Source organism: Marmota monax, unplaced genomic scaffold (assembly GCF_021218885.2).
Source record: "Marmota monax isolate L192 unplaced genomic scaffold, Marmota_monax_Labrador192_F-V1.1 WCK01_AAM20220418_F8-fsc00456, whole genome shotgun sequence".
NCBI classification, from domain to species: Eukaryota; Metazoa; Chordata; class Mammalia; order Rodentia; family Sciuridae; genus Marmota; species Marmota monax.
The window spans coordinates 319419-332971 of NW_026694592.1; the positions used below are offsets into that span (position 1 = coordinate 319419).

General features: G+C 32.4%; 1 protein-coding gene across 1 annotated transcript in view; it reads right to left on the reverse strand.

The window, feature by feature from the left end:
- The window catches only part of Cdh12 (cadherin 12), a gene marked incomplete at its 5' end in the record, with an annotated part of 195156 nt that overhangs the window by 95215 nt on the left and 86388 nt on the right, over positions 1-13553 (reverse strand). Inside the window, 1 exon segment of the mRNA XM_058571854.1 lies at positions 5837-5956. Coding sequence (XP_058427837.1) covers positions 5837-5956 — 120 coding nt within the window.

The following is a 13553-nucleotide window of genomic DNA, read 5'->3' on the forward strand; positions in this document are numbered from 1 at the left end:
GAAGTTTATATATATGTACATGTTGTCAACAATGTATTTAGATGACAAGAAGAATTAACAAGTTATTTTTAACAGGGAACTCCCACTATAATAGGCCTTAACAGTTCCATAGGACTTAGGAGTCATTTTCCCCAGGAGATGTTCCTCAAGAAGTTTCACCCGTCTAATCAGTCTATATCTGTAGTGTCCATTAGTAGCATTATTCATCATAGAAAATTGTGTCTTACAAAATTCAAATATAACCTTCTGAGGACTTGATGGGCTCCACTCAGTAGATGGGAATCTACTTGATTCATCTCAGTATCACAGTGGCCAAGGCCATAGGTTATAAATAAATGTACTTAAAATAAATTATTAATTAAATACATTACCGGTCATGGTATTGACCTATGATACCAAATCTAGTGATGTCAAGCTCCTAAGATTATGACACATCCCCTTTTTACACACACGAACAGTGTATTTAGATGAGAGAGCCATTGAGAGAGCTTCTCCTCGAAAGCAACACAGAATGAAATTCCTACCGGCATATATTACATCCTTCTGGAGTATTATTTTTTCAAAGCCAAATATTCTTAGATCTTTCTGCTCATGTTTGCATCTTATGATTTCTAAAACAAGGCTAGTGGAACTCTAGTACACTTCTCTTAGAGAGGGACAATGTCCAATACAAGGGGATCTTTTCCTATGATGCATTCATGGCCAGCTAATATTGCTACACATATGCAAAACATTGCAAAATAGCTAAACATGTGTGCTTTTTATCTTAATAATGGTGTGTTTCCTTGACACATTTTTCTTCTTGATATGTACTGCACCTATTGATTTTCTTGCCCTTGGTGTGTCCATAACGAGTCCTTGTTTTAAAGTTTCCTGGCAATTCATTCACTCTGGCCAACATATATTGAAGGAATGGCTTGAAGGATGGAGATATTAGAAATCTGAGTTCTACAAAATTATATTCTGAATCAATATGAAAATAATTTTCAAGACACAAGACATCATAAGCATTTGCATGGTCTTATAAAGTATTGGCTCAAAACATACAGTATGGTCCATGCTGCAATATTAGTATGAGCTTTAGAATACCAACACACTTTGAAACCTAAAAAAAAAATAAATTTTAGTCAAAACATAAGAACACATAGGATATAGACTTGAAGATTATTTTATCTGAATGAATGGTGATAGACTCAAGAGCAAAAATCTTGGTAAGGTCAATGAACTAAGGAGGGTCACACAGCCTGGAATATCAGAACAGACAAAAAAACAAGAAAGTAGCTCATGCAACTGCATTTTCCCTTAACTGTTTTGGTATAAATTATGTAAATGATGTATATCTACACAAATTCTAAAAGAATTTAAAAGAAAGGACACATGTTTCAAATTTAATGTAAATAAATTGGCCAAAACTTTCTGGATATAGAATACTAGTTTTATATCTATATCTGTACCTTTATTTATACAATATGTCTGTCCATTGTTGGTTGCATAACAATGTAAATGTACATAATACTGCTAAAATTTGCATTTAAAAGTTAAAATGTTGATTTTTTATATCCTGTATACAGACAATATTAAAGTTTATAGAATAACAAATATATTGAAATTGATATCAATAAGCTTCCTCAAGTAGGGCTCAGATATTTTAGAAAAGTACAAAATGTCATCACCATATGATACACAATGTAGATATACAATATGGAAATCACTAGTTAATTAATGCAGACTAGTTACTTGGAATCATTTGGAAAAAAAAAACTAAATGCATTAAAAATGTTGAACATTAATTAATGCATTAGATTCAGTTATTAAGAGTAATATTTTTTGTTCTAAATTGAATATCTCTGTTATTAAGGTTACTATGATCAGCAGTATTCTGATGCCATGCACTAGATAAAATACTACATTATTTTGCTTTTTAATAAAAATATTTTATAACTTATAAAGGCTTTTCGTTGCTCTTTAAACATTAAGTATAATTAAGCTTTATAATTTATATAATAAGCTGATACAAGCTTATGATATAATAATATATCATTATATGATATAATAAGTAATTCAATTTCTTATAAACATTAAATATAATAAAACAATGCATGTTTTATAGATGCACTTACATTTGGATTTTTATGAATATTATTTATTTATAACTTAAGGCATATATATGAACATACCTATAGCAAACTATTTCTTGGTTAAGACAAAAAATTATCAAATAAATAACTTTTAAAAAGTACTCTTTCTTGATTTAGTTCATTCAATAAATTAATTTATATTAATGTCATGTATTTATATTTAGAAAAAAAATCTTGCCATATCTACTCAGAAATGTTAGGAAGGCTTATCAAAGTGAAATATCAGTATAAACATCAATTTAAAAAAAAAAAAAAAACATCAATTTTATTTTCTCATGTCTAATAAACAAAATATAGAAATATTTATCTCTTCCTAAATATTTATGCACCAGAAGTTTTGATGAGACTCTTCCTTTAAGAATTGTTTTAAACTGTTCTCTACACTCAAATGTGGAAAATTTTAGATAATATTGGCTTTTCATGCATTTTATTTAATAACAGCAAGAGGAATCATAAAAAGAAGCTATATGGCTGGAACAAATGGAGAGTATTTCTGAGAAATTGCAATTATCCTTGATTTTTGATTTATTCTTATCTACCACAAGGTGATAAATTTGACAAAAAGTCTTCTTAATGGTTTTTGTGCATGAAGAACTAGTTTTCATTCTCTTAATGAAGTGTCTCATCATCCACTCTTTTCCTGTCTAGTGGTCTGAGGCAATGCTACTACGAAGACTTCTGTCTCCAGTGAAAATCAATGCTTCAAAAATCTATTATGTACTTTATGCCAGAATTGTTTCACATTTAGTTCTACATAATAAGCATTATACAAAAATATAAACATGAAATTATAAAGTCGTAATGTGTATTCATATATTATGTTGTAGTGTAATACTTTCGAAAAGAATTAGAATTTATTTAAAGTTAATACTGCCCAAGTAGACTCAAAAGGAGAGCATTTGTCTTGACTCACATAACTGATATCTGTATGGCATTAATTTGACTATAGCTAGTATATTCTTAACACAAGTATTCAGTTTATCTCTGTATATTTTTTTTTCTTATTTTCAGTTAGGTTTTAATTATATCCACATCACCTACAGTTTTTCTTAACAGCATGAAGTCACTCATCTTTCATTGGCCACCATGCTTAGTATATAAACACAAACACACTATAGAGTACATAATTGCAAACCCATGAGAGTATTCTAAAACTGACCCTCTTTCTTCACAAGTTGCTATATACTTTTTTTTTCTTTCTTTTGTCTCTCAGGAGTGCTCCTCAGAGACTGAAGTAATTCATATTTTCATTTCTTATCATATTATCCATAAAAGTAAATTTGGAAATGATTTAAAACTCTTTTAAGAAAAAATAGCCCAGGGCCTGGAGTTGTAGCTCAGTGGTAGAGTACTCACCTAGTACATGTGAGGCACTGAATTTGAGCCTTATCATCACATTAAAAAAAATTAATTAATATAGGTATTTTGTCCACCTACAACTAAGAAAATCACATATATATGTATATATGAAGAAAAACTAATGACCCAATCTAATGAAAGTATACATTTTAGATGATGTCCCTTCATCAATCCTTTATATATTCTGCCCATTTTCCAAAACACTGTAATTTCTTGGAAAGTTTGTGTCAACATAAACTTCATTGAACAACATCCTCAACTTTTTTCTTCTTCAATTTTCCCTGTTCTTCTAAAATACATAATTTTCCCACAGTTAACAATAATCAAAAATCTTGTTTAATAATGATATAGGCATATATCTTCCTACATTCACTCCCATATTTACTGTAAAATACCTTCTAAAGGTTACTTCCCCATCACACACTCACTGGTAGCATCTCATGGTCTGACATTTAATCTACAATACTCTGTCTAAACCAGAGGAGGTTTAGACCTTCTGGATTCTCTTCCCCTTATAATTGCTTCTTGTTTTAGTTAGCCTTTTATCTCTGTACCCCAAATACTCAACAAGAACACCTTAAAGAAAGGAAAATTTATTTGAGGTTCACAGTTTCAGAGGTCTCAGTCCATAGATGGCCAATTCCATTGCTCTGGGCCCTAGGTGAGGCAGCATATCATGGAGGAAGGGTATGGTAAAAGAATCCTGCTCTTCTCCTTGCACTAAGGAGGCAGGAGGTGGGGAAAGGAAGATGTACCCTTGCAGGGCACATTCCCAGTCATTTGTCTCCTCCAGCCATGCCCAACCAGCTTACAGTTACCACCTAGTCCTTTCAAACTAAGATGAACTTAGTAGGTTTCAGATCTCCCAATCCATTTACTGTACCTCTGGACATTACTTCATTAACAGAGGAGTTTTGTAGCAATACCTCATATCCAAACTACAACACTTCTCAAAGGAATTCTTAAAGGAAAGATGTGTTCTCTTTACTCTCAACTCTTTTTTTTTTTTTTTTAATCTAGGCAAAGAAGAAATCCACTATCTTACTCTCAGCTTCAAAACTTCTGTTTCCCCATTGACCTCATCACAAGGGAAAGAAGTGGGCATTTACAGGAAGTTCTGTAGGTCCTGCATTTGTTTCCAACTTAGTAGAAAAACAATATGCTTTGTTTCTAGGCAACATTAGTAGATGGCTAATTATTAATAAATTATCTCATTGGCATATGAGATTTTAGCACATACCTCTCTTAGGAAGTATATTTGGATTATATCAATAAATTGTATACAAATATATATACATAGACATAATGTGTCTTAAAATTTATAAATTTAATATTTTTCATCAACAGTAATTGATCTGCACATTTTAAAGATAGTTTATTTTAGTGTATGTTGACAATCCCCATTATCTTCAGCTAACATAATTAATGGTGCCCAATTTATTTTGCAACATATTTAATTGCACTATATAAGAGCGGATAGAATGGCTATCACCTGGAGTTTTTGCTTTAACTATGATTTGACATGGAATACCTTCTTCATTCACTGGTTAGAGTGGACGAATCTCCATAACAACGTATCTAGAGTTCAAAAACAGACTGCTTAGAAGAAGAGAGATCTCATGTCATATATAAGGGAAAATAGGGGCTGAGGGTTTCCTCAGTGGTAGACCACTTGCCTAGCATGCATGAGATCTTGGGTTTAATCCCCTGCACCACAAAAGAAAGGGGGAGGGATATAAGATCTTTCATGTGCATATGTTCCTGCCCTTTCTACATTATCCATATTATATTTGGCCTTTAAATCTGCAATTTAGGTTAGGTTTTTTGTTTTTTTGTTTGTTTGTTTGTTTGTTTTTTTAGAAGTGTGATGGCTTTGAAGACACAGACTACAGAATCAATGGTCTTCATGTCTGTCACACTCTCCTTTGCTTTATTACAAACCTGTCTCTCTTGGCTTTAGCCAGCCACTTATGACACTTATACAGATAGCAAAGATGATATAGGATTTCTCCATGCACTGATAAGCCTAAAAATGGAATATAATTTAATTCAGGCAAGAAACATGGAATGAAAAGTTATTTAGCCAGATGAATTAAAAAATAGACTTTTGAAAATTTAAAATAAGACAACCAGAGAAGTTGTAAGTATATGTGAAAATGTTTAGATTTACACAAGTCACTATCTATAGCAGATAGGTGAGATGCTATTTTCTTTGCTCAGTATGAAGCTCACAGAATCTTTTTTGCTGTATTAGAATAGGTGATTTCCATGCCAAGAATTAATTAAAATTTAAATATTTGAAGGAGTGGTGATTATGTTTTCTCTAATAAAAAATTTACCTGTCTTGGGATCAATAGAGAAATAAGGTTGTCCCTGAAGAATGCTGTAAACAACTCTGGCACTGTTTCCATAGGTCGGGTCATCTGCATCCGTGGCCTTGACCTGGAGCACATATGCACCTGGAAAATAAGACAGTGTGACTCTAGCTTTCTTCCTGTACAGAGTTGAAAGCCATTTCTATAATTTGCTGCACTCTATTTTCCTTTGGATTTTGGCATTTCTCATGGATGTCATGAGATATTATGCCACTGAAGAAAATTTAACTGTTACCATCAAAACATCATACAATGACACATCAGAACCACAGTGAGATATCACATCACCCTATTACAAATGGCTAGTGTCAAAAAGACTTAGAGGCTAACAAGATCTGGTGAAGATGGGGAAAAAACAGAACTCTTGCTCAATGCTTGATAGAATGCACATTAGTACATCCATTTGGGAAATTAGTGTGAAAGTTCCTCAAACATTTTATAACAAAACTACTTTTTGAACCAATGGTTCCAAGAGAAATATATCTAAGGAAAATGAAATCAGAATGTGGAAGGCCATCTGCATTCCTCTGCTCATTGTGGCACTATTCACAATAGCCAAGAAATGGAAACAACTGAAGTGTTGCTCAACTGATGAGGAGATTAAAAAAAAAAAGTGTTACAAAGAGGATAATAATATGCCCTAGAAATTAAACCCTGTCCCTTGTGGCAGCATGGACGGAACTATAGATCATTATGTTAAATGAAATAAGCCAGGCACAGAAAGACATGTATTCCACCTATGTATGGAATCTAAGCATTTGATCTTATAGAGGTGGAGAGTGATATGGTGGTTCACAAAGGCTGGGGAAGTCAAGAGTGGTGGATAATAGGGGGAATGTTGATGAATATTCTGAGTAACAAGAGGAGGAGCAAGAAGCTCTGGTGTGGTACTGCATCTAGGGTACTATAGATAACAATAACATATCCATCGAAAAGCAACAAAAAAAGTATTTTTAAGGTTTTCATCATAAATAAATGATAAATATTTGAGGAGATTCATTAATTTGATTTAAAATTTCACAATTTTTACATGTGTCAAAGGATAACACAACATTTCATTTTTATATATATATATATATATATATATATATATATTTGCTATATTTTCACATATCAGTTAAAATAAATTTAAAAATGTGGAATCATAGAGCTGTTATTTCAAATAGCACATATTTTAGACATCTATTTTAAAAGTTAAGTCCATTTCCAGTAGATAGATCATTGAACTGAAAGTTGTCAAGATAGTATTATTGATTTCTACACTAAAGAAAACATGGACACCACTTACATTAGCTCATCTGCTTACTGTGGATGCTTTAATTTCATGATTAGAATATCAATAGCTAAGCTAAAAGGTTTAGAGGCTTACTGAACTTTAGAGGTTAAGTGATTTGCAATTTCAAGTTACAAATCAGCAACTGCATACTCGTATTAGGAAGCCATTAATTAGAAAAGAATACTTGAAAAATTGAAAATCATATTTAATTGCAGTGTCAAATAGCTACAGAACACCTCTTGGTCTCAAGACTAAATTAAACTGAGGGTTCATTGGCATTGAAAAACACTGAAGACAGTCCAAATTATCTGTAGCTTTTCTCCTTTTTTTTAATTGAGAATATTATTTAAGTACTAAAGGGAAGTTGGAGAGAATTTTTTTCTGTATTTTTCTCTTATCTACTTAAGCACATTCATAAATCAGTCTTCAAGAACTTTTTAAGTACCGCTTCCCAATGTCTTCTTCGACATTGTTATTCTTAAATGAGTAAAAGCAAAAATCAAAGATATCATACATAACTTGTAAAAAATTATATTTTGCTTTTAATTAGAAATCTCTGCTAAGCATACATACACACACACACACACATATGTATATGCTGAGCAGGGATGATATATATATATATATATATATATATATATATATATATATATATATATATATATATATATATATATAGTGTGTGTGTGTGTGTGCATCCTAATTTTTACCTGTGCACTCTATCCCTTGGAGGCATTCAGAGTAGTTGCTGTGTTTGGGGAAAGCACAGTTGGCCCTTTCCATTCAGTTATTTATTTAGCCTTTTCTCTCAAGTTGGTACCAATTTGAACTTTGAATAAACTAAGTCTTATAAAGTCTAAAGAAATGAATCCACTCTTCACTATTACTTTTTAAAAAAGTAAAGTGTTAGAGATTAGAGTAAGAAATGCTAACTTTCCCTGGGCACAGTGGAGTGTACTTCAAATCCCAGCTCAGTAAGAAGCTGAGGCAGGAGGATTCCAAGTTCAAGACCAATCTCTGCCTCTTAGCAAGACTTTGTCTCAAAATACAAAATAGAATAGCTGAGGGTATTGTAACACAAAACAATAAATCAATAATAAAGAAATAAATAAAAATTATAAATTAAATGACAACTTTTTGTAGATATTCAATATCAAATGCTTTTGCTTAATATGCTTTGGTATATTCTATCAACAAATGAAAAACATGTTATAGCAGCCTTTCCCAGGACAAGAAACTTCTAGAAGGAAAGGAGGAAAATACTGCTAAGTAGTTAAGAGTGATGAGTAGTATTTTCCATCACCAGCACCAACATTTCCATGCCATCAATAGTTGCATTAATCATACAACTAATCATAATGAAACCATGATTGGACACACACACACACACACACACACACACACAAGAAATTTCATTATGATTAATGTTTGCTTCTGTGAATCATTATGTTCCTGTCCTAAGGAGTCATCAAAACTGGACTTTGCTCAATGATGTAGATATGAACATTTTATCAAGAATAAATTTTCCTCTCCTCAACAGTTGTTTTTACCCTCAGATTCATTACCTATATTTTTCTTATTTCTTTACCATACATGTGTTTTATAGAAAAGCCTATCATTTTAAACATTACCCCAATTCTAAATATGAAATTGTAGTTTGTGAGGTGTGAATTGTTCTACTGTATTGGTACATTTGAACTTAAAACATTGTTGAATAAGTAGCAAATAAAAATATTTAACAAAATAGATATATGTAGTAACAAATTTAATAAAAGTTTGCCAAACCTATACCACATGCAATATCAAAAACGAATACAAATATAATCTTGTCTTCCTTTTTATGTGTCTGTTTTTAATGTTAATATGAACTTCCAGTGAACATGTTGAAGAAAAATTTTTCTTGAAATCTAATATTAAAATCTTGAGTGAATCATTTATAAAGTTTGTCACGTAAAAGAGTTGGAGTACTTCATTAATACATAGAAGTAGCAGAGATTTTTCATTCAATCCTATTAGTCACATGATAGCAAGAATACATGTTTCTCTACTTCAAGCACATTATTAAAAAGAGCTGTCTGTTCAATTTCAGGATAGGTGAGTCCTGGCTTGCTATGTCAACTCTCCCATGCCTTTCTCTATACTAACACAAAAACCAAAAATTTCATGTTGTTTCATGTTTCATGTTGTTAAGAATTCTCAGTTCGAGGGCTGGGGCTGTAGCTCAGTGGCAGAGTGCTTGCCTAGAGTGTGTGAGGCACTGAGTTTGATCACCAGCACCCCCCTCCCCCCAAAAAAAAATACAATAAGGGCATACTGTTCATCTAAAACTATAAAAAAATTTAAAAAGTATTCTCAGTTAAAGTTAAGGAATATTTATGCTTCTAAGCAAGACTACCTTCTTCAGTGCTAAACTCGCACACCAGTTGTTCTTAACACTATTAAATACTAAATGCCCAGGAAGTAGAAAAAGGTTGTGGATTTGAGGCGAAGCCATTTAGTGTGCAATAGGGAAATAATATACTAATCAATAATTTTCACTGAAAATGGAGGGGTCTTCCATGTTGACAACAGCCTGAAATTTATTTCCTATGCCTCAAATTCAAGTACAACAATATAAAATTCTAACTGCAGTGCAGAGAGAATGTAGTTCACAGAGAAAAAATTACTTTATAAATGGTTGCAGATAGTGTGCAGAATGTTTGAGGCAGAGTATCAAATCACTTCAAGTTCACTTTACACTGCCCTAATCAGTACAAATTTAATAGTGTATTTTTAGTGAATAGTTAAAGCCAACCCTAACATATACATATAAATCTAAGAGCAACAGAAAAATTGAACGTGGAGTTGTATTATATAATAATGAAGAAAGAAAATGCATCAGGGGAACCCAATTGAGAGAAACTGAACTAAGTAAGTGTTCCCTAACATCTAAATGATCATGATTTAGAATTCATTTGAGATCCAATTTGGATGTGGCATTAATAAGACTATGATAAACTACAACAACAACAAAATACTAAAGGCTGGGGTGACTTAAACAACAGAAAGCAATGTTCTCACAGTTCTGGAGGGAAGAAGTCCAAGACCAAACTGTGGATTTTTTTTTTTTTTCTGGTAAGACTTTCTTCTTCCCTTCCAGATGGCCACTTTCTCATTCTGTCCACATGGTCTTTCCTTTGTGCTCATGTGAACTGGGAGAGCTCTGCCATCTCTTCATCTTCATATAAGGAGACCATATCTATCAGTTTTAGGGCCCCAACCTTATGACTTCATTTATGCTTAAGAACTCTTGAAATGCTGTGTCTTGAAATACACATGAATAGTTTGGTATTGGACATATTAATTTAGGGGTGGATTACAATTCAGAATAAAGGTGAGGAATGTTTTCTATAGTGATCAGGAAAAAATATTTGAGAAAGATAATTTATATAGACAAATGAATAAAATGAGGTAAAGTTTTTGTACTTCATTTCATTTTTTTTTAGAAAGGGGGAGAGAGAGAGAGAGAGAGAGAGAGAGAGAGAGAGAGAGAGAGAGAGAGAGAGAATCGAATCTTTTTTTGTAGATGGACACAACAAAATGCCTTTATTATTATGTGGTGCTGAGAATTGAAAACGGGTCCCGCCCATGCTAGGGGAGAGCTCTACTGCTGAACCACAGTCCCGACCCTAGTTCATTTCTTTAACAAATAAAATTCTATATACTTATTGTATACAGCATGATGTTTAAAATATTTGCATACACAATGGAGTAGCTAAATTGAGTTACTTTTTATATGCATTACTTGTCATACTTATCAATCTCTGGGTTAAAAAAAACCTTAAAATTTGTGCTAATTTTATTAGTTATTTTCAAGTATATAATACAGATAATTTTTGACTTAGTGACAATGCAACCTAAGACTTTTTTTAGTTTCAAAATGATATGAAATTTGTACATACGTTCATTTTTTACAGTCAGTAAAAACCATACTTCAAATTGTGAAATACACTCTTTGCCTGAGCTAGTGATACACAGTAGATAGGATACCCACTTAGTATTCTCAGAAGCATCAACAGCAGACAACAGCTCCCACAGGCAACCATGTGACGATGAGGGTAAACCACCAATGCTCTTTTTTGGAGATAGGTATGTAACAAATTAAATAAAATATTCAGCACTTTTTTATAAAATAAGTTCATGTTGATTTCACCCAACTCTAACCTAACATAATGGTTCTTAATATGTTGAAAGCAGGTATAGGCTCAACTGTGATTTTCGTATGTTGAGTGTATTATTCAATACTTAAATTATTTTCAAATTGCAATGCTTTCATTGTATGTAAATCCACCTGTACAATGTTATTAATTACAGTCACTGTGTTGCACAGTACATCTCCTGAACATATTTACCCTGAGATTTTGACCAAGATCTCCACAATCCCCCTCTTCCCAGCTCTTGGGAACCACCATTCTGCTCTCTGCTTCTATGAGGATTTTTGAAGACAGTTTATTTCATGGAGAGACAAATTCTAGGGCTAAGTCACATTAAATGTGCTGAGGGATCCAGGGAGCACTGAGCCACACTCACTGGGGATGACAAATGACATAGAAGGGATAATAGAGAAGATGAATGTGTATGGCTTTCCAAAGCCATTGTTAGGCCTATCCTACTTCTCCAACACGTCATTGTCTTTGTCTCATTATAACTCATTGTACCCTCTAATTACCCAATTATCCCTGTTTCAGCTTTCTTTTATATAAAATATAGAATTATGCACACATTCTCAAACATTACTTTGCTCACTCAAATCTTGAGTAGACATCCTACAAAAGCACAAAAAAATTCTTCTGATTTTTAACTAATATTTACTTAGTACTCATTTTAGAAGTTTCTGTTTATTGTCTCTAACACAAATAATTCTGCAATTGGAAAATTCTTATCCATTGGCACAGCTCAGTCTAAAGGCATTTGAATTCAAACATGTCAATATCCATTGTCAAGCTGTTCTACAAAGGACTATACTAATTTACATTTTGACCAATGTATGATTTCTAGCGTTCTTATCAGTTCTCATATGCAGTTGTGTTTTGAGTGCACTTTGGTAGTCCATCACCTTATGTTTATTGTTATTTCCATCTTGTGTATGCATTAGATACACACAAACACACACACACACACAAATATAAATTGGTATCGTATTCTTAACCATCTGTCCTTTACTCATTATGTTATATATTAATTGGCAAATTGGTCATATATTTTCTAGCTTATTTTTATTTATTTTTTTAGCTTTTGTTTTTTATATTATCTTGGTTCATGATTTTTGTGGAAAACCTTTTTTTTGTTTGTTTGTTTATTTTTCCCTTTAGCATTACTAGGGGTTTAATCAAGGGATACTTTATCACTGAAATACACCCCAACCCCCCCTCCCTTTTTAAAGTTTGATGCAGAGTCTTGATAAGTTGCCAAGATTGGCTTCAAACTTGTGATCCTCCTGCCCCAGTCTCTCAGATTGCTAGAATTATGTGTGAGCCACCATGTCAGGGTTCATGAAATTAGGTTGTGCTAATTAGAACTTTTTATGCATATATGTTAACATATATGTGTGTGCATGTACATTACATACATACTTTAAAATATTATGCTTTGTCCCTGGTGAGATTAATTTGTCCTTATTGTCTCTTCTTCATAATTTCTATCACAGTGTATGTGGGTTCTGGAACATAGAAAAGAATAGTCAACTTTCTTTCACAATGGAACCACATAGGCCTTGCTTCTGCTTGCATATGTCTTGTGATAATTATGCTTTAGTTATTTGATTAAGTTAAGAGTGATATCATCAGTGTCTGAAAGTAATTATAGTATCTCTACTGTCTGCATTTCATAACACAGAAATTGAAGGTCAATGCTAATATCACTCTCTTTGATACTACCACAGATGACTGTAGCAAGACAATGGTAGATTGCAGTCATATTAATTCACAACTTCAACTGAAGTAGTCATTAATTTGTTGGTGCATGAATTTATCCTTTCAATCAACATATATTCTATTGTATCTACAGATATCACTTTCAACATACAAGAAAGCATATTGCATAAACATATATTCTGCCAAAGCCACTTTTAGCATGAAAATTTTATATTCTGCATACTACATTACTTGCATTTTGGGTACTTAGTAAATAAGTACACAAACTTGCTAGAAATACATAGACACTTTAAGTGTATTAAATCTAACATACAGTTTCTATAGAATTTTTCTTTAAAATATTCCCAATGTATAGGAATATTCTATTCATCAAATACATCCTTTGCTTTTTATCATTTTGAGACTGCCTAAATCCATTTGCATCATCACCACTATGAAGTAAAAAGCATCTCAAACGCTTGTGCAAAGATTAGATTTATCATGAGGTGCATCA